This window comes from Apteryx mantelli, chromosome 1 (genome assembly GCF_036417845.1).
Source record: "Apteryx mantelli isolate bAptMan1 chromosome 1, bAptMan1.hap1, whole genome shotgun sequence".
Taxonomy (NCBI): Eukaryota; Metazoa; Chordata; class Aves; order Apterygiformes; family Apterygidae; genus Apteryx; species Apteryx mantelli.
Genome location: NC_089978.1, coordinates 75,295,132 through 75,315,316, shown reverse-complemented (window position 1 = coordinate 75,315,316; position 20,185 = coordinate 75,295,132). Strand labels below are relative to the sequence as shown.

Below are 20,185 nucleotides of genomic sequence, written 5' to 3'. Positions count from 1 at the left end.
ATTGGAAAGGATACAGACCTGGGAATGGCGTTACACTAATTTTGCTTTAAAATCTGCTCACTTCTTACAAATCACCTGCCACTATACTACATCATCCTACTTAAAATCATGTTTGTTTCTAAAACAAGGCAGCAAAAAACACACCCTTGCATGCTGTGGCAAGTTTCACCTTCACCAAGATGCCCGTGATATGATTTCCACCATCAGTCTGGTTTTCTTTCCTGGCTGTGGTCTATCTGTTAAACCACTGCTGTCACTCAGCTAGAGTGTGTCTGCAAAAGCTCTCCTCCAGAAGCTTCTCAAAAACAGACATCCATGTTCTGGTGACAACTAGAGACATCTGATGCAGCAGTAGGAGCTATCTTGAACGCAAGCTAGACTAACACACTCCTGTATGAGCTGGCTAACAGCTTTGTATATTGGAGGTGCTGTTGCCTAGCCTTCCTGCAAATACTCCCCAACAGAAATGGTAAAGTGCAGGCTTCTCACAGGAAGTCTCAGAGCGAAAGCTTAATTCACACAAGTCTTCAGGGAGGACTGATAAACTCTAGAAACTCTCAGCAGATACTAGAGAAAACTATTGCAGACCAGACTGACTTGCAAAAAACAATATGTCCAAGCTTTAGCCACAGAACAGGTCGTAGCCAGAAAGGCAGTGGCTCCACAAGGTCACGAGCCAATCTAAATGTGAGTTGCCATGCTCCCACTCGTCCCTCCTGTCCTTGCAACATGGTCTCACCCCTCCTCTCTACCAGCAGCAACAGTGTAATAACACAAGGAAACAGTTCAAAAGGCTGATCTGGCTGAATGAGAACTGCTTTCTTTGCTGGATTTGTTGACAGGTGGCTCAGGTGCCCCATCTGGTTCACTGTGCAGTCCCACAGGTGCAATGTTGACCCAAGAGAAGGGGTGGGGAAGGGAGGAAAAGGGAGGATGGGACTCAGCAGCCCCAACTGACATAGACTGATTTAAACTCACAAGGAACCCCATCCACAGCCCAACTCTGAAGAGCGGATGCTGTGCCAAGGGGCACCCCTGGTGATCACTGTGAACCTAAACAGACTTCAGGTGCACATGCAGTTTTCAGAAATAAAACATTTCTTTTAATTGGCAAGTAGAACACACATTACAGGTCATTAGTATTTTATAAACAATATTAAGTTACAAATACATGTTAAAAATTGCAGTTCATGGCAGCTAAAAGCTTGGAGTCCAAAATGCATCTCTGTAATGCTTCAGTATTTCCCTTTCCCCAGTCTTCTGGGTGAAGATGAATAAAGGATCATTTATCATCTACTAGGAGGTGGTCTACTGTATACTCAAACAAAAAGAAAACCTCATTCCTAAGAGCATCACTAACGAGCAGAGGCATTCCAGATAATTCAGCCATCTTAAATCACACCAGATGCAATGAGGACACAGTTAAGAGTTACTCTGTAACACTTTAGGCAAAGATACAGATATCCTCACATTAAACTGACAGTTCAATGTTTTCTGGTCCAATTCAGCTTAAAACCAACATCAGCTTCTATCCCACAGAAGCTTAAAGTCCATCACAAAGGCCTCTGTGTTATCAAAGCTAGATGTTTGTGAATTAGACCCTTATACAGAGGAAAGTTATGGGGTACAACTAAACAGCATACATAAATATATATCTTATATTTAGCAGATCTTTATTCCCCTCCTTAATGACTTTTGTTGGTATTAGTGAGATACATAGTTCATTCCATTTTCACTACACTCAGAATATTAACAAGTTACCATTATGCATGTTAATATACTAAATTACCTTTAGCAAATCTCTTTAAAAAAAAGTATTTAAAAACATTTTTGGAAAAGTAGAAATCTATATTCCAGAAAACCAAGTGGTACCAGGATAGCGTGGACTCCAGTGCTTAAACATCCTTTCACAGAAAACCCATCTTGATGACTTTTGTGCCTGGGACTCAGTGCATCTCAGCTGCCAGACTTGTGTTCTAGTCATCCTTCTTGCTGCTGTGGTGAAAAGTCTTCAAAATCAGCTTACCTTGCCTTTCCATTGACAGACTTCCAAAGATTATCATTACTGGACTGTGTAAAAAACCATGCAGCTTTGACATTAGTTCATTTCTTACCTACTCACATTTATATGAGTCAGCTTTATCATACCACTGAGAGTTCATCTTCAAAGTCTGCTGAATGTGTCTGGAAAAATGACTTTGTATCTCAAAAATATCAAGAGTACCATTCAGATCTGGATTTCTATTAAAAACTGTGCACATTTAGCAAAAATTATGCTGTTGTAAAAACAAAAGTCCTGCTCCTTGGCCTGCTTATAATACAAGCTACAATGCAAGAGATTACACCAACCAGAGGGCTTTTCTCTGCTTTTTTTCTAAATGCAGGCATTAAAAGTGAAGTGTTACTAAGCTTTTCCTAAGAGAGCACGCAGGGATGTGGCATAATATACAGTAACCAGGAACAAAACCAGTAACAAACAATTCTAGAAAACGCTGCATATTAGCAGCATGCTTGGTTTCTGAAACATAAGGAATTGCTTGGAAGTTGTCAAGATGAAGACCACACAGCTTGATCATTGAACTGATCACTAGATTCCAAGAAACCAAAGCAAATTTAAAAATACACATGACAACAACTGCCTAGAAGGCAGAGTTTTATCATCTGTCAACAACCAGATGAATAAAGTGCATAGCAACTATTGTAACAGTTTCTTGAAAAGAGAATACAACCTTTAGCAAGTCTCAAAGTTTGTAAGCTTGACACTTATCCATACATTTTGCTACATGTGTGGCTTCCCTTTTGTTTTGCTTTTTAGCTTCACTGATCGACCCTTCAGCACTGTCCTGTGATTTTCCTTGCACTTCAAATGGAATGTGCTGAGATCTCCGACTGCTGCCTAATGTAAGTCTGGAAGCTCTTGTCACCAATTGGATGTTCTCTAAAAGAGAAACAAAATTGGAAAAAGTGTTATACATAGAGTTTTCTGTCACGACATCAAAAACTCAGAATGGAAAGTGAACAGGCAAAACCTTTCCCATAAGTATGATTTTCAGGGTTGTATTTGTAATGATATTCTGCATCTAACTTTAACTGGAAGAACCAACTGGTAGTTGAATCAAGCTCCTTTTTATGTCAGCTGTGCCCAAAACTGCTTTATGTACACAAAATAAGGTCATATGGCTGTATCAATCACTCCTCCCGATTTTAAACCTACACTCCAGAATGCACACTAAATACATGCATCTTTTGCTATTTACTCCCTATTTTATGGGCACAGGTTCAAAATTAGAAAAAATAATCATCAGGCTTATTCTTATGAATGAAACTATATTAAAAAATAAGCATTTAAGAAAATCCTTATAACTCTTTAAAGTACCATGATATCAATCCCAAGTCAAATTCTTACTTTGTATGTATTTTCTGGATCTTTTATGAACATGAATAGGGTGAAGGCCAGACAATAAGCAAGTGAATTGCTGTTTCCCAGGACTGTGTCTCTGTTTGGACAACTCATACTTACTGGCTTCCATATTTTGTCTTCTTAAATTTATCCCTCTTATATTGAGCATGTTCCTGCTCTAAAGTTCCAACACCTTCAATAATCAGCTTTAGTGTTTTATAAGTCTCCTTAGGGTCATCAATGATAAATGTTGAATATTCTTCCTCTTCAGGCCCATCATACACAGATTTGCTGCCACAGGCCTCTGGGGAAAAAATAGATTACAGGAACAGGCAGGAATAGGTATCAGATAGGTCGGAAAAAGTGGAATAGGCAGACTAAAAATACTCAGTCTGGGGTTCACACAGGCTAGCAGTTCCTAAACTTAGTTTGCCTCAGCGTGACCACCACAGCACTGCAGCTGACACATCAACGGTGACAGCAGAAGGAGCAGTTCCTTGTCCTTCTGCTGGGCTGCTTGTAGGCATAGGGCGGGGGGGACTGGTCTGTGCCCACTCTCTCCTCCTAGTCTCATAAAGAAAGGGCAACAAGCCTGGCAGCTGCTCCCAACTTTGTGCTAAGCTGGCCTCTGCTGCACTGGTAGTGCTCCTATCTCCTCTTGGAGAAAAGAAAAAAAGCAAAAAAAAAAGCAGGCCAGGTTTTTTTCCTGTGCACATAACTGAAGCAGCTCTGTTACCACTAGCAGTACCATGCACACCCTTTGGGAACTCTAACACAGGCTAAAACATGCCACTTCGCATGACCAGCCCGCATGAAATCAAGTATTTTCTTGTCAGAAAGCAGGATGGGAAATGTTCATAAGCAGCAGATAAGTAGCAAAGTGTGGCTGTTCACAACAGACTGAATTTGAAACAGAATTACAGGCTGAAGCAAGCATGGAAGATGTTTTACCACATTATCCCCAAAAGAATCAGAAAGCAAGAGTAAGTAGAACATGCCACGACTATTGCCTAGCTGCCTGCTAAAGGAAATATTCTAAGAAGGGGTAAACTGTAACATTACCTTCTTATCCCAGCAGTGAACCTTGCTGCATAAGAGACCAGGACACTGCTTGCATGAACATACGCAACATTTTCATCATGTGATCTACTTCTGCACTGTAGCTGACCATATTAGAAGAGGAGAGAGAATATTTTACTCTTGTCTCTACTTTTCCCTAACTTTATAGCTTTACTGCTGTTTCAGGCTCAGCTTTCAGGTTACCCTCTCCTTGCTGTACTGTCTGTGCCAGACCTGTGTCCTTTTCCCTGTCGCTGAAACTAGATGCTGGCCCTGGCACTGAGGATTCGGAACAGGGGAAGCTGGGCATCAGTTCAGGCAGCTCGGAAGTGGTGGGGGATCTTAAATTTGCAACTGCATGGCAGCCAGGAATGGATTAAAGTGCTTTCCAAGCTGGATGTCTGACACCACTGGCTTAGCTCATATTATAGAATAAAGTACTATTTAAAGGTTAGTGCCACAGTGAAGGCTTCCCTGCCACTCCCTGTACTAAATTGGGATTTCAAGTCTGGCATCATGTACACCGGATACTTTTCTTGGCATGCCTACCAGTACTAACTTCCTCTGCTGTCTCTTCTTTCTTTGATCCTTCATTTTATATCTCTGTTCCCCTCAGCTCTTGAGTGTTTCCCAGGCCAAATTTCACTTTTCATTTCAAAGACGTCCACAGGGTCAGCTTTCGTTGATAACTCCAAAACAGCCTGCCTGAAGAAACCATTTGGATCCAGCCCGTTCTTGGGAACTGAATTATAGAACGTGCACGTGGCTTCTGGTGACACAAAACCATGTTACACTGAAACCTCAACTTTGTTGATGCTTCTTTTCAGGTTCAGTAAACTTCTGGTTTAGTACCTGCAGTGATTTATCAATTTAGAGCACGCAAGCTATGCCCTGAGCCTATGCTATTTTAGGACACTGTGGTTAAGACCGTATTTCAAACAACTGTTTAACGTGCAAAGAACTTTGCACAGACTATGAGATTGCAGAGTGTACCAAAAATAATTCACGCAACTGCCTCAAGGCAGCAGGAGGGGAAACAAGTTAAATAACGGCCACTATATTATGGGCATGTGATCTGCAAGGATATTCTAGCTAGAACATATAATTTTTCAAAGTACTTTCATCTTGCTGAATGTACTGGAGATGCAAAGATCTTTCATCCTCACCTTGCATTTTCTCCAATTTTGACATATACAAGTTGAAAAGAGAGTAGATGCGCTCAGTTTCTCTATCTCCATCTATATCCAGTTGTATATTTGCTGGCAGGCCTCTGTAAGGCATCAGGAAGAGAGGCAGAAGTCAGATTATAGATAGCACATTATGGCATAAAAACACTTAACAAGGATGACAGCACATGTGACTTTCAGGCTTAAAAGTAAGTACTCATGAAAGCTATCAGATTGTATGTAATGAATCTTGAAACTTCCCCATTTTTCCCAGCAGAAAAGGTAGACAAGCCCAAAACTTCTTCACATCCAGATTATCCAACATGCTTTCACTCTGACTTGAAAGAATAGACTCCACCAGTATCCAGACATTCTGGTGAATTAATCTGCTATAGCCAGATGGAGGAGCTAAAGCACCGAGTTCCCAACTATTCAGATTTTATATTCTGAGACTAACAACCACTACAGACCTGTTGCCTCTCCCATTTTAGATGAAAACAGTCTCCCAGGAACTGGACAGTACCTCTTCATTTAACAGACACAATGAGGGGGCTCTTAGAAAAGATCAGTTAAGAATTAAATCTAGAAGCAAAAGCTTCTCAGTTTCAGAAAATTTACAAACAACAGAAAGTTGCAGGGATTTCTGGCATTAGTTCTGGCACAGCTGGCCAGAAGAAAAATATCTTATCCCACAGTAGATTCCTGTCAATGCCTTGAACTCTAAAAATATCAACATTTTGACCAAGATATGCAGATATTGACAGCATGAGGAATGACAACAAAGATGGTCTTTGACAGTGTTCCTTGTTGGAGCTGAAAACTCCACAGGGCTGGCGCACCTTGCAGATCTTCTTGGCACTGCATATCCGCAGGCTACACTGCAGACACACACATCCCCTGGCAATATCTAGACCAATGTCATGTTGCCAGTCCTTACCCTGTGCAGGGTGTGCAGCCAGGAGTGTTATCTGCAGTAGCTTTACAGCAGAGCCAGTGGCCATTAAGATAAGCAGAGGGATGGTAGACTGTGAGGCGTTTCTTGTTGCATTGGCTAACTTTGGTGAGTATATCAATCCAGTCCTTGGCCTCCACACAGTTATTTGCCTGGATATACAGGACTCTTCTTTCAGGCTGTATCACCTGGAACATCTGCAAACAAGGAAATAAGCCACAGAATAAACCACCGATATGAGTCGAATTTAAGACTGGGTACAGACTGAAGATTTATTATAGAGAAAAAAAAGCATATGAAAAGAATACACCAATAAATATATTTCAGCACAAAACCAAGGAGCAAATGTGCCTTTAAAACAACAAGACCTTTAACCTGGTACACGAATAAGATCCTGTTCCTGAAGGAGATGATTTAAAACCAGCCATTACCAGCTTGCTGGGTTGGGCCTCTGCAAGATTTGCTCTCAGCCTCAGAGATGCAATTTAAATAATGCTGCAGCTCCAGATTTTGGAAGGCTGACAGAAGGAACGAATGCAAGGCTGAACGGAAATGCTAGTCAGCAGGGGTCAGGAAAGGGAAAATCAGAGTTTGGATCCAGCCTTCATGACAGTTTTGCTTTATTTAACACTGTCATATCACTAGTCTTTTTAACATGCACTTTGGCCAGATTCTTTCTTTTTAATAACTCCTGTGCTTCTATGCCCCCCAAATATATCTGCTATTAGTAAATCACAGCCATGCAGTTTTCTGTGCATCTCTCTAACCACCTGTGGATGGTTCAAATAATTATACATTAATTCTGCATTATGTCTTGGACATTCAAAATCTAAACTAGACCTCCCCTGCCTGTTCAAAACAGCTTGTAATCTAATATGGAACAATTGCATTTATTTTCTTCCTCTTGAAGGAGCACATTTCTGATGCACAGCCCTCTTGCTTGATATATTGACCTTGCACTGAAGATAACTAAGCTAAAGTTAGTGATCTTAACCATAAATGCTGGGAAGGCAAGTGTCAACCATCTTCAATTCCTCTAACTTCTGCAAATACTTATTTTTAATGGATTTCTTCCTCTCTGGATCACCTAAATTACCCTTTTCCCTTTCTACTTTTCCATTTGAATATTCAAGTCATCAGATATTATGCTACCCATACTGTACGGTATATTATTTTCCAGACAGCTGGTTCCTCTGTGTTATTTAAAAAACAAACAAACAAAAAACCCTGAAATGCACCTTTGTACATTACAAAGACCTGAAACATTGGCCTGATTTCTTCACCTAGCAGGTTAGGACAATGTTGCCGACTGGCACGATGTTGTTGACCAGCCACAATCTCTTCTCCTTTTGTGATACTCTTCAGTGTGCATCCCTCAAAATGGCTTGCAAATATAATTGCTAAATCATGAGCAAATAGCTTTATTTTAATTACAGTGTCATTTCTGAAAGGGAACAGAAAACTCCAACATTCATTTCCCCAGATTTTGTATTTCTGGGGATGTGGGACATCAGCTGGAAAAGCACAAAGGCTACCATAATGCCAGTGGAGGAGCTGCTATCAGCAGCTGTGATCAGTCCAGCATTGCCAAAATACAGACTAGAGTTCTTTTATTAAAACTTTTCAGGACATAACTGGCAACTTTGAGTTTGGGGATGGGGAAAGAAAGAAAGAAAGAGGAAGACAGGAGTGTGCAGCTTAACTCTCGTTTAACACAGAACCACAGGGAAGAAAAAAATTTTAACACCCTGCTGGGCTAAATGGAGCCTTCTGCATTACAACAGAGGAACATATCTAAGGGCTATGGCTTCACAAAAGGGGATACCAGTCTAAGTGAACAAACATATGGCAACTGTTACTCAGAAGCCAACAACTAAGCCAAGAATTTCAAGTGTTTGTAAGACCTTTACACTCTCAAAAACACCAGTTGCTCCTCAAACAACACTGAAGACCTGAACAGTACTAAGGAAAAACAAAAACACCCCGCCCCTCCAAAAAAACATTAGCTCCCCAGCACCCAAAACTCTACTTAGGAAGATGAAGGCTGCTTGAGAGGTGATGCACAGACTTTCTGGCCTTTCTGCTAGACATGCAGACTTACCACAAGTGAGGAAAATAGATCTGGATCAATTCTGAGAACAGATGCATGCAGAGTATTAATAGAAAATTTGGATTTTTAATCACACTTAGCACCCAGGATGGAATATCCACTGCAAATACATCTGCTGTGTTTTTTGAAAATTCTGTCCTTGCTGTGGTATTCTATTTATATATGGCAAGATAAATGGAAATATATTGGCATGGGAAGGTGGCAATGATATTTTCTACTACTTATGGAAAGACTCTGCATTTTACTTTCTGGAATGAACATAAACACCTTCATGCCCTGTGCAATACTGAATTTAGGCACCCAAATAAACCCAATTTCTGTTTGTAGTCAGAGTACTATCTTCTGACTTTAGCAATCAAGAGATATTTTTCCTATAAGAAATATCTACGATAAAGGGATGTTCTGAATGCATTTTAGCCCAGTAGAATCAGCAGAAGTTAAAGACTGTCTTCACTAAAGAGTTAATCAGAGTTACAGCTCAGCTCCTCTCCATACACAATAACTTTTATCTTAACTGTGTGGCTACTTTTAGTTCAAGCAGGCTACTTTGCAGAGCACAGAAGGCAATAGTTCAAGTGAGTCCTACTCACCACATGTTATCATCGCCTTCTGATAGCTTGAGAATTATTTTGCAGCTTGGCTGCTTTTGCTTATCTTAGGAGGAATTAACACGAGTTATAAAAGCCAAAGCCAGCTACACAGTGAAGATGTGCTCTAAGAGCAAGTGAGCTGGAACTTATTCCATCTTTTAACAGAGACAAAGGCACACTACCAAAATAACATCTGAAGTGGGGAAAATACCAGAGAGTCGAGCACAGTGTCTTACCTCGACAAAGCGCTGTAAAGGAGACAAGCACAGGGCCTAGTATATAGGGTAGGTTTAAGCATTGCCCTGAATGGTGCCCAGAAGCAGTTTAGATAGTGGGAAAGACTTACAGGCAAAAAAGCCGAAAGTCACAGCCATTTATGTGTATAAAGAAGTCTGTGATGTGTGTTTTATTTTTTTTAATAAAACTTTTTAAAGAATGTACTCAGCTTTACAGGCAGAAGAGTATGAAAAAGGCTCCTAACCTCACTTAAACTGATCATGTCTAAGAAGTGTTCCGGCACAATGGATGGTATGTATAACATACACAGAAATTGGTAGCAGTGCTCCATGCATGAGCAATACAGCTGTATTTCACCTAATGTGCCAATCAAAATGCTGCACCATACTGGCACAGCACAGATGTTATTCTGGCACATGACCTAAACCAAATATATATGCACTTTCATTATCCTACAAAGAAATTTTGATGGTTAGAGCAAGACGATATGATCCTTCACAAAAATAAGCAGTCAGTTTCCTCCCAAGAGACAGGTCTGACAAAAGTGCAGGGACTCGATTATTTTACCTGTGTCCGACACTATGGAGGCCAGACAGCTGATCAGCAGTGGTAAGTACTGAGTGTGCTGCACATCACGAAACCCAAGGACTGCTGACTGGGCTGTTAAGAATCTGAATGGGCTGTGCTTCTGGAAACTCTTGCTACTATATACAGAACAAGCAGCTGTGGTTGTACATCTTTCAGCAGAAACCCAACACGGGTTACAAAAGGGAAAAAGGTTAGGTTGGTGGATCCAGACCAGCCTAACAAGTAAATTAATGAAGATGACCTACTTACATTTTTCATTTTAAAGGACTCCTCCTCCAGTCTTTCCACCGCCAAAATGTTTTCTATTGGAATGCTACATAGAGGGTGATCACCTGCAGAGCAAACACACTGACACTGAGCAACTTGTTCAAAACTCAGCTTCACCCTCTGTTGTTACTCTAAGCACTGATTCAGTTTCTTTGAAGATTATTGTGACTGCACAGGAAAAAAAAAAACTTTAATTGAACAGGGTTTTACTGGCGTGCCCTTGAAGTTATTATCTTAATTTCATTTCTGTTTTTGGCTGCACTAGGTTATGCTAGCAAACCTTTTAGAAACAGACTATTGCAGCAGGACACAGTATATTTACTGAGGAAGTGACAGGGAAAGAAATCATTCCTGTCAACTCAGCTGAACTAGGTTGGTAGTGGTGACCTAAGATCTCAAAGCTGAGACTGAAATGATGACTGGCAGCCTCCAGGCTCTGCTGAATCTGAATTTGTTTCCTCACCTTTCTCACCCCATATGTGCTTATATGATGGAAGAGAGTGGTATTTGCACAGCACTGCTGAACAAACAGAACCAATCTGAGAAAAGCAAAATCCTTGATATTAGGCAACATTAAGCAAACAAATGCTTGCAAGTTCAAAGTTTTCAGTCAACCCCCTGCCTGCTGCAGTCCATTGGGCCAATGCTACAGAGTTTATGAGAACCAGCTGAGATGCATCTGACAGTGCCCAATACAACCTAAATCCCAGTGTAAGGTATTGGAGCTCCTGAGTTTTGTTTCCTCGGGTAATCTACTAAGCGACAGTGAAGCCTACAGATTTTATTAATAACTGATAATATAAAAACAATCAAATGGTCCACTGATTAATACAATCCTGTGCTATCCAAGAACCTTCTCTAGCAATCAGTATAGATATACTAAAAAGCTGGCAAGAACATACAGGCTGACAGGACTTCCCTGCACTGTGCCTTCTATAGTTACAGATCTAGATCTCATTGTTCTGTTCTTATACAATCTTCATGTTTAATCTCCACTTTTATGTATAAAAATAAGACAGGCAAACCTTTGTTACCTTTACTTTTCTGATAGGTAAACTCGTGGTTTGTCAGGCGGAACCATCTCTTCTTGAAGTTTTTCATACCAAATCGTTTTCTTCCTTGTGCTCTTTTGATCATGAACCTAGTAGACAGGACAGCAGTCATTACACCAATACACTGGATAATCTAGCCACATACATATTATATATATATATATATATATATACACATACACACACACACATATAAGCATATATTTTATATATACAGACACACACATGATGGCACTTGCAAAGCTTTAGGAGGGGACACACAGTGTTTTCTAATTATTGAGGCTTTGTCTTGACAAGGAAAGAAAAGTCCCATTTTGACAGGTTTAGCATCTCTCCTTTTTCCAAATCTAGATACGTGGTAAAACACGTAGCTTGACTTGTGGTCTACATGTGGACTCTAATTGTTACATAAACTGTAGCAACTTTTGCTCTTTCCTCAGCTACAAATCCAGTTAGAGGATTTCCCACTAGAGCAGGGAAAGGGCAGACCATGGCTGGCATGGATCTCCTAAGCCTGACCTAACTCTACCATTATTTTCAGCTATGAGAGAGCTCAAAAAGTTTAGAGTATTTTTAATAATTAAAAGGCAGGTGTAAAGCCCGTGGGAGCATGGAGTCTGTGCCTTACATGCTTTAGTCACTCACATGTTGTAGAAAAACTCAGGATGTTCCACAAATCCATTTGCAATCGCACACTGATCCTACAGCTGGATATGTGTTTTTAGTAACAGTACAAAACAACCTAATTGTTGAAAGCCATAACTTTTTTTTTGGTGTGTGTTCGGGTGCAGGGGGTGTCATGTAATGAACTGTCAATCCTTAGTTAATTTCAAATTTGAATTGGCTTACAAGGAACTGTGATGCATCCAGCATCTTCCAAGCTACTAAGTCAATCCAGAAGTTCCAAGGTGACTTTGGAAAGCCTGGTAACTTCACACTGTTCAGCATCACCTTCGGTGAAAACTGTGTGCGCATGTGTGGTAGGGAGTTAATAACAGCTACTCTACGCATTGCACTAACTATCATGAAAAATAAAAAATTGTTTAACAGTGCCACTAAAAACTACTTACTACAGAGTAGTTTTTAATCAGGTAGGAAAGCACTATACAGCACAAAGCACATACATGACACAGAACAGCAAGTGATTCAGTTGAAGATTTTCAATAGCAGAGCTAAAACTCTAGGAACAGCGAATATTTTTTCTCACTTGTGATACCTAGACTTAGGAACAATTACATTATATCCAACCAAGCAGCAGTTAAAAGCTGAAACAGAAACTGAAGTTCCTTCAGACTATTTTGTGACCAGCTGGGCTGATGGGTGCCTGCTGCCCTTTAGCCTGTCAAATTCTGGGGGAAAAAGGCTGACAAGCACCATATACAGCAATGGATCCTTTTAAAACATAGTTACACACCATTCTTAAAAAGCTCAGTTACTATCTCAGACCTTGTTCTTGGACTGCTTGAGAAAGATTTAATACAACCATATGATTCAGATCCTCGCCAGGCCCACCAGGTGGGTGGTAACTTTTGCGTTGTAAGGTTAAGGCAAATTTCAAGAGAAGAGCAGATATCCTTGGGCAGACAACATGCTCTTCATGTTAGTTTCTCTTCCTTTTCATGCAGACACTTGAAGGTGACTTACAGCTGCAAACTGTCCTACAGAGCCTCTCCCTTTTAGAAATGCACACTCCACACTGCAGAGCTGAGAGCACATTTCTAATTAAATTCTTCCTAGCTGTTTAAAATTCACATTATATGTTGTATCAGATATTGGATATTTGTGGAAGAGAGATCTGGTTTTGATATCAGAACAGGAAGGGCTTTGAAGATCCAAAGCTACCTCCAGCAATTTATCCAAGGGAAGAGTGTGCTTTTATTTCCCAAAGATAGGTGACAAGTATTCAGAACCACATACGAATTTCAAAGTCAATTTAAAGGATTTCTTTGTTTTTAATATTCATGGAATGTATGAGAAGTTGGAGCAAACAGTCAGAAACACAAAGGGAAAAATATGAACAACATTTCAGTGCTGGCTGGATGGAGAAACTTTCCATTCTCGTGTTTATGGTAGACCTGAGTTTGGATCTGCATTAGCTTTACTTGGAAGCATCAGCATGTCCTTTTCACCCACAAGAACAACAGGATTAAGTCTCCTTTTTGTTCTCTTCCTTTTCGAAAGAGCCAGACAGAAGGCTGTAGAGCAGCGATGGCATGATGAATGCCAGCACAGCACAAGTGTCAGTGACTAATCTTGGGTATGGTATATCCACCCAAAGAAGATATGCTATGGTTTTCTGTCTAGATGCTCTTTTAATAGAAGGAAAGGTAAATTAAAAAAAGGAAATGAAACAAACAAAAATGTGGTAAGGGCGAACAGAAACCCCACTAATCAGCCAAGCAATTGATCCAAAAAAGAATCAAACTAAAGGCTGTGAAAATTCCCACCCACTCCCCATGACAAAATGTGACAATAATGCAAAATGGCAGGGAAAATACACAGCTGAAGCCCACTCCTTAACCTTGAGAACAATTTACTTGAATGCCACTTAAGTGCCTAGAAAATGTATAGCAACTTCTTAGTCACATGCAGTGAGGTCATCAGAATATGTACACTGAACATTAAGCAAATTTCAGTAGTTCTTGGATCCTTTACCTACAGATAAAAGCCCTTGATTCTCTACTTTCAGTAAGCTTTTTTTTTTTTTTTTTTAAGAAAAAAAAAAGGGGGGGGGCGAGTCGGCCAACATCAAGAAATAGGTAACAAAATGATCTCTGCTGGTTTTGCATGGGCATTTCAAGATTATTAAACAGAGTACTTCCTTCCCAAAGTTAAGTCAGACAAGTCTGTTGCTGTGAAGGAAGGACATGCTGTCAGCAGGTAGCTACAGCAAAGCACCAACTGCCCCTACCATCTTACCTGCATGAACTATTACCATCAACTTTCTTTACTGTTAGTTTAAGAGTCCTTACAACAGCAGTCACAGGCCGAGCAAGAAAAGACAGAAAAAAATCAGACAAGAGCAAAAGAAAGACAGAGGCAGAAAAAAATCATGTTTTAGAGTTAGAGGGAAAAAAAATGTTCCAAACTATACATTTATTTTCAAAAACAAAAGAACGATAAATGCACAGAATTAAAATAGACAAAGTGGCTTTTAGGGACAGACCTTCATCAGAGAAGCAAAGTGAACTGCAGAGGCTAACTGGAAGTGGTAGTCATGTTTTCACTGCAAACCTCATTTTTACATGACTTACAACTGCCATGAAAGCTTACTTTCAGCAGGGGTTCAGCTTACTGAGTTCTGACAGGATGAATGCGGATTTTTACTTTCATCCTCCCAGCCCAAAGAAGCTGTTTACACAATGCACTTAGGTGATCTTACCAATTCATTTTTTAAAACAGAAAAAAATGTCAACAGTTTGTCCCCAAAACTGAACTAGCGTATAGTACATGGTTTAGAAAAAGGAAAAAAAAGTAGAAAAAAAAGAGAAAGGTACTAAAACCAGAAACTGTTCCAGGTGTATCACAAATTTCCTCAAACAGCCATGGTAATAATTAGCATATGGATTCTTTTATAGGGCAGCAACAGCAAAGCAAATTCCATTTGCAGGGTTTGCCCTCACCAACATATTCAGCATCTGCATTCACAGTGGAATTTTACAGCTTTTGTTCACTGGAGTAAAAAAATTGAACTTGATTTTAACACAACGCTGATTTAAGTTTATTTTGTGTTAGCTGTGCTAATTAAGTTCTACATGCTTTTTTTTCCTCCGCATATTTCAGAACATACTTAAGATGTTTAAATCAAATGAAAGGATGTTAAAATCAACTATAGCAGCCACAGAGAGTAGAAACAGCAACACAAAAATTTTCCAACATGTTTCTCTGAACATATGGATGGAATGGGGGGAAAAAAAGATAGCTGCCTTAGAATGGTAACAAGCACAGAAGTACAAGTTTTTGTTGCAAATGCATATTTACCCTTCTTTAAGCAATATAGGTTGCTCTATGCTCTTGTGATCTCTCCTTCCTGATGATGAAATCAAATCTAAAAACTAAAAGGTGAAAAAAGAAGCACAGATATAAAAACAGTACAGCACTAGCCAAACTAATTTCTTTAACGCTTGTACAGTACTGTGCTACAAGAAAATACTGTAAAAGTAGTTAAACAGAAGGGTATGGCAAATGCTTCAGCAATTTTGGAGATTTCCTGGGTTTTATACTAAAAATAGCACAAATGCTCCTAAGTGCAAAAACTGCGGATGACCAGCCCTTCTTTTCATGCTTCTCCTTCATTATGCATATCTTTCACTTCCTTTTGGAGCAGACAGTTTTCATCACAGATCTACAGCATCCTATAATGTACAAGTCTCAAGCTCTAAGCAGCAGCTTGTTGATCTAACCTAATTATTAAATAAAAGTAGATTCAAAGAGATTCTGATATTGACATGCACACAATTCGATGCATGTTTCTTGAATATTACAGTCTGATTTTTCTAGTACACATTTGCCGATTTCCAAACAGTATCGATGCAGTCTAAGTTTCTGAACATCAGCTTCAACCACACAGTAAGATTTTCAGCACATGCGTACATTACTTACATTTTTTACTGCATCTGCATATTTCTGCTCATTAAAATAGTCATAAAAAATAGCCATGTAAGATTCCTTGAAGCTGGCCTGAAATACAAAACAAAAACCATGAATATCATGATACAGTTTATACCTAAAATATTATTGTTAACAGCAGTAGATCATGAGACAAACCACCACAGATAAGAGGTTTTTTTTCTGTCCGTAAGAAAAAGCAAAACTACTTCAATGTTGTTCAGCATGCATTCAGTACTATCCAAATTTTTATTTCAAAAAGGTAACTGAAGGCATTCCAAACGTTCAAACCACCATAGTTAATACTGCATTCTTCAAAAGCTTTAAAGTTTTGCTTTGGTTTATAATCTTGGTTTTAAAAGAACCTGACAAAACCAGGAAGAGATAAGGAATTCCGTGGTGTCGAAGGATTCATATCTTTGGGTACAGACTGATCTACAGTTGGCTCTGTGAATCCTAACTAGACCATCAGTGACCTGAAATTATCACTAGACATAGCAATTTGGTGGCCTATTTACACATTTCATTTCAATCAAATGTCTAGAGAATGGGCATCTAGGTCTAATATCACCATTGCCTTGCAGAAAATGGAACCGGTATGAAAAGCCCAGCCCTTCCCCACAGTGGGTGATTCTTCTAGGTTAAGCTTTAAAATGCTGAGACAACCTGAAAAACCCTACAGAGCTGCTACCAGGTACCAGAGGCAAGTAGAGAACACTACTGAATTTCCTCATTGTTACCTCTCTTCCAAAAGGATGGAATGAGAAGTCATGGAATATTCCTCTAGTATGGTGCCACACACAATTATGTTTTATTAAAATGTAGTTCAAATTAAGGCAGCTTTATTTTTCCCATGAACATGTGAGGCTTATAATCAAAGCAACAAATACAAGTTTTTCATAAGCCTGGTGCAACTCCAGCATTTGAAAGGCTTAATTAAAATGAATGATAAAAGCATAAAAAATTGCTTTCCTAAAATAAACCTTTAAATGGAAATGTCACACTTACAGATTTAGATTTTGATAAGCTGCCCAGTGTTTGAATAGTCTTAGAGATAAGCGTCAAAGTTCGAGAAGTCTGGGGATCCTAGGAAAGAGAAAAATGGTATTATATGGACTAGATATTTAAAACATGAGATAGAGGAAGGTAAATTACATTTCCTATTTCATTTGCAGAAAATTAACATGAAATTTAAAAAGTCCAAATAAAACAGTATAGGTTGCTTCTTTTAAAGGCATTTGACTCTTATAAGCCATCAAGTTTCATAGCTACCTTAATGTCTTCGGTTCTCTGAAGAACAATCACACGCAAAACAGAAAAGAGAAATCAATCTTGAAAACTGTTTGAGTCCTCCCTACCCCTAGTCAGAACAACTACTTAAAGTTTTGAGCAACTTGCTTAACATCCAGAACATCTCCAAGGGTTGCTGATACAATCAATCCAGGATTAATATAAGGCAGTAAAAAGGAAGCAGTGACTATCTTCTGCACAGTACCTTAGACCTTTCAGCTTGTCTGACCCTAATGTAAAATTCACTGTTCCTCCCATACCTTCCAAGTTCTTCACACACATAGTCATTCAACATATACTCCGTATGCTAGACAAGCATAGCAGACCTGTGAACTAACCAAGCTATTTCTCCTAAATGCTATTAAAAGAATTAGAGCAAGAATCTTGATAAACAGACTACGGTGACAGAACCATATACATAGCCAGAAAAAATTGATACAGTACTTACTGGATGGTGTGGTGTAAGCTGAAAGAGGTTTGGAGAAAGAATGGCAGGAGCAAAGAACCTCAGGAAAATAAAGCTGCTGACAGCTGTATACCTCACATCTAGGTCACCTATATATATATATATATATATATATATAAATAAAAAGAAAAAAAATCTGCTCAGCATTTCATCAATCCTTTCTTAAAAACCTGCTGAAATTGTCAGAGTGCCTTCAAAAAGCTAGTTCAAATATGTGCTGAAAATGCATATATTTGCAAGTTACAGGATTAATTGATGATAGAGATTAGCTATCATAAAACAAAGAATGGCCTTTTAAAAAGAAGCAAGTTCACAACACGGATTACAAGAACACCATTCACTTTCTCACCACACAAGGAGTTTCATACAAATATCAGATATTCAATCTATGCAACCAAAGTAGGATGAATAACTTATAAAGATTATAGAAAGTTCAGCACAGAGGCCAACTCTTACTATCTAGTTATAGCCCCAAGCACCAGTGCAGTACAGGCTCTTAATGCCCCTGTTCCTTTTGGTAATTACACAAATACACTTTTTTTTTTTAAAAAAAACATAAAACCGATAACACTACAGGCATTCTGCCCGAGCTTCTCTATTGTGAAGTGACTAGTTAAAAACTGAACTCATATTACTCTCTCTGAAAAGTCCTATTCTAATCTCCTTCCCTTAGTGAAAATATGTAGGTTGTTTTTTTTGCTTGATTCTGTTTTTATGTTGCTGCTGCTTCTCACAAAGCCAATATAACTAAGAGGGATTGGAATGAATTCTCTCTTGATAAGCAGAAAACCTTAGAATCATATGGCCGCCCTTGAGCTACAAGCTTGCAATGATTTCAATAACTTATAGACTGGCCTTTATTACAGATTGATGTATTAGCAGAAAATAATTCAGATGCATGGAGTCTGCAAAATGAGCCATTACAAAAGCCTGAACATTTAAAAACTGAGTACACTTTGTAAAGGTTGCTACCACAAATATATACCACCACACTGCTCTTTCTAAATGTTGTTTTCCTTTGAAAGATGTTTAAGAAAATCTCATATAATCACCAAAAGTTGTGTTCTTTGTGGAACAAATAGTCAAGGAAAAAAACAGCATTAATATGCACCCCAAACTGTATTTTAGATAAATTGCTGTTCAATTACTAAATCCATCATACAGAATTGTAGACTACAAGCACATTTAAAAGCTACTGAAGACATGAGATAAAACAATACATAGTAACTTACCTTGAAAACGTTTGGCAGCTGACTCTCTCAGCGAAAAGAAAATATCGCACATCACTGTAGGACAGCTTACACCAGATTTTGTAATTACAGTGAAAATGCGATCAACATATTGCCTCAAATTTTCCTGAAAAATATAATGATTATGACAAAATTATTGTCTTTTTCTGTTGTGGAAAGCGAGACTATTCCTGTTTTTATGCATAATGGCATCATTATGAGAGTCCTACTTCCAACATAATATACTTGCAAAACAATCACACACTCAGTGATACGCTCTTTGGTAAACGCACATATTCAAGTACAAGAGTGAAAGTGTTATTTCTGTGAAAAGGAAACATCCAGTGATATGGCATATTGTTCCTTTTTATAGCATTGTTTTCTATAACATCATGAGGCACCACTAGAGCCTTAAGCAAGGCTAAGTTATCCTTGCTCCCAATGCTATACTGAGTATTAAGTCATTTGTCAGCAAGCCCTAGTCTTTCTTGTTTGCTTGTTGATTTTTAAAATTCTGCAGATATCACATTTCAGCACTATGCCTTAGAGCTTAATGTGAAGCTCATGTGAAATAATTATACGCACTTTGTGGGGCTAAGAAAATTTCCAGCATATTCTAAAGAATGACAGATTTATTTGCAACATGAAATGTCTGAGGACCTCAGTTACAGAAACTCTATTTACACTAGTGTGTACCTTCCAAATCTAATGCATACCCTGTTATTTTCCAGGTTTTCGCCATCTTTTAATTTCACAGGATCAATTTCACAAGGTTTATGGACCTGGCAGATCTAGAAAGAATATATTGAACAATTAATGTATTAGTTTATCCTCAAGCAGGAAATTTTTGTAAAAATTTTGGAGTAAATAGCTGAACCCAACTTCATAATGTGTATTTTTTTTTCTTTTGACAAAGCATCAAAGTTAAATTACCTGTTATCTTTTACTTTTTCCAAAAGGTAACATTAATTTGTTCTACTTCAGCCTTCAACTGAAAGGCAGAATTGTTTGCTAAACTCTCTCAGGCAGGGCTGATTAAGAAAAGACCTATTTTGCCAAAACAGTTGATTTAAAAAATGTATCTTTATTCTTCCAAAACATAACTTTTCTTGATGAAGTATTAAAACAACAGATGAAGAAAATGTCAAATCATTTAAAGGAAATCTGTGGT

The 20,185-nt window shown here is 38.8% G+C and overlaps 1 protein-coding gene across 4 annotated transcripts in view; it reads right to left on the bottom strand.

Moving 5' to 3' along the window:
- Nucleotides 1-1,080: 1,080 nt before the first annotated feature.
- The window catches only part of RASA3 (RAS p21 protein activator 3), a 138,268-nt gene continuing 119,163 nt past the window's right edge, over nucleotides 1,081-20,185 (bottom strand). For 2 of the 4 annotated variants that reach the window (XM_067295465.1, XM_067295475.1), the window contains 12 exons: nucleotides 19,731-19,805; nucleotides 19,018-19,141; nucleotides 17,768-17,874; nucleotides 17,038-17,115; nucleotides 16,024-16,101; nucleotides 15,403-15,476; nucleotides 11,395-11,510; nucleotides 10,352-10,434; nucleotides 6,563-6,774; nucleotides 5,626-5,729; nucleotides 3,521-3,704; nucleotides 1,081-2,938 (listed from right to left, as the gene is read on the bottom strand). In XM_067295465.1, coding sequence (XP_067151566.1) covers nucleotides 2,863-2,938; nucleotides 3,521-3,704; nucleotides 5,626-5,729; nucleotides 6,563-6,774; nucleotides 10,352-10,434; nucleotides 11,395-11,510; nucleotides 15,403-15,476; nucleotides 16,024-16,101; nucleotides 17,038-17,115; nucleotides 17,768-17,874; nucleotides 19,018-19,141; nucleotides 19,731-19,805 — 1,311 coding nt within the window. In that variant the 3' untranslated portion in view covers nucleotides 1,081-2,862. Of the gene's footprint in view, nucleotides 2,939-3,520; nucleotides 3,705-4,462; nucleotides 4,564-5,625; nucleotides 5,730-6,562; nucleotides 6,775-10,351; nucleotides 10,435-11,394; nucleotides 11,511-15,402; nucleotides 15,477-16,023; nucleotides 16,102-17,037; nucleotides 17,116-17,767; nucleotides 17,875-19,017; nucleotides 19,142-19,730; nucleotides 19,806-20,185 lie in introns of those variants that run through there. The other 2 variants (XM_067295471.1, XR_010883994.1) reach the window with 2 other exon arrangements.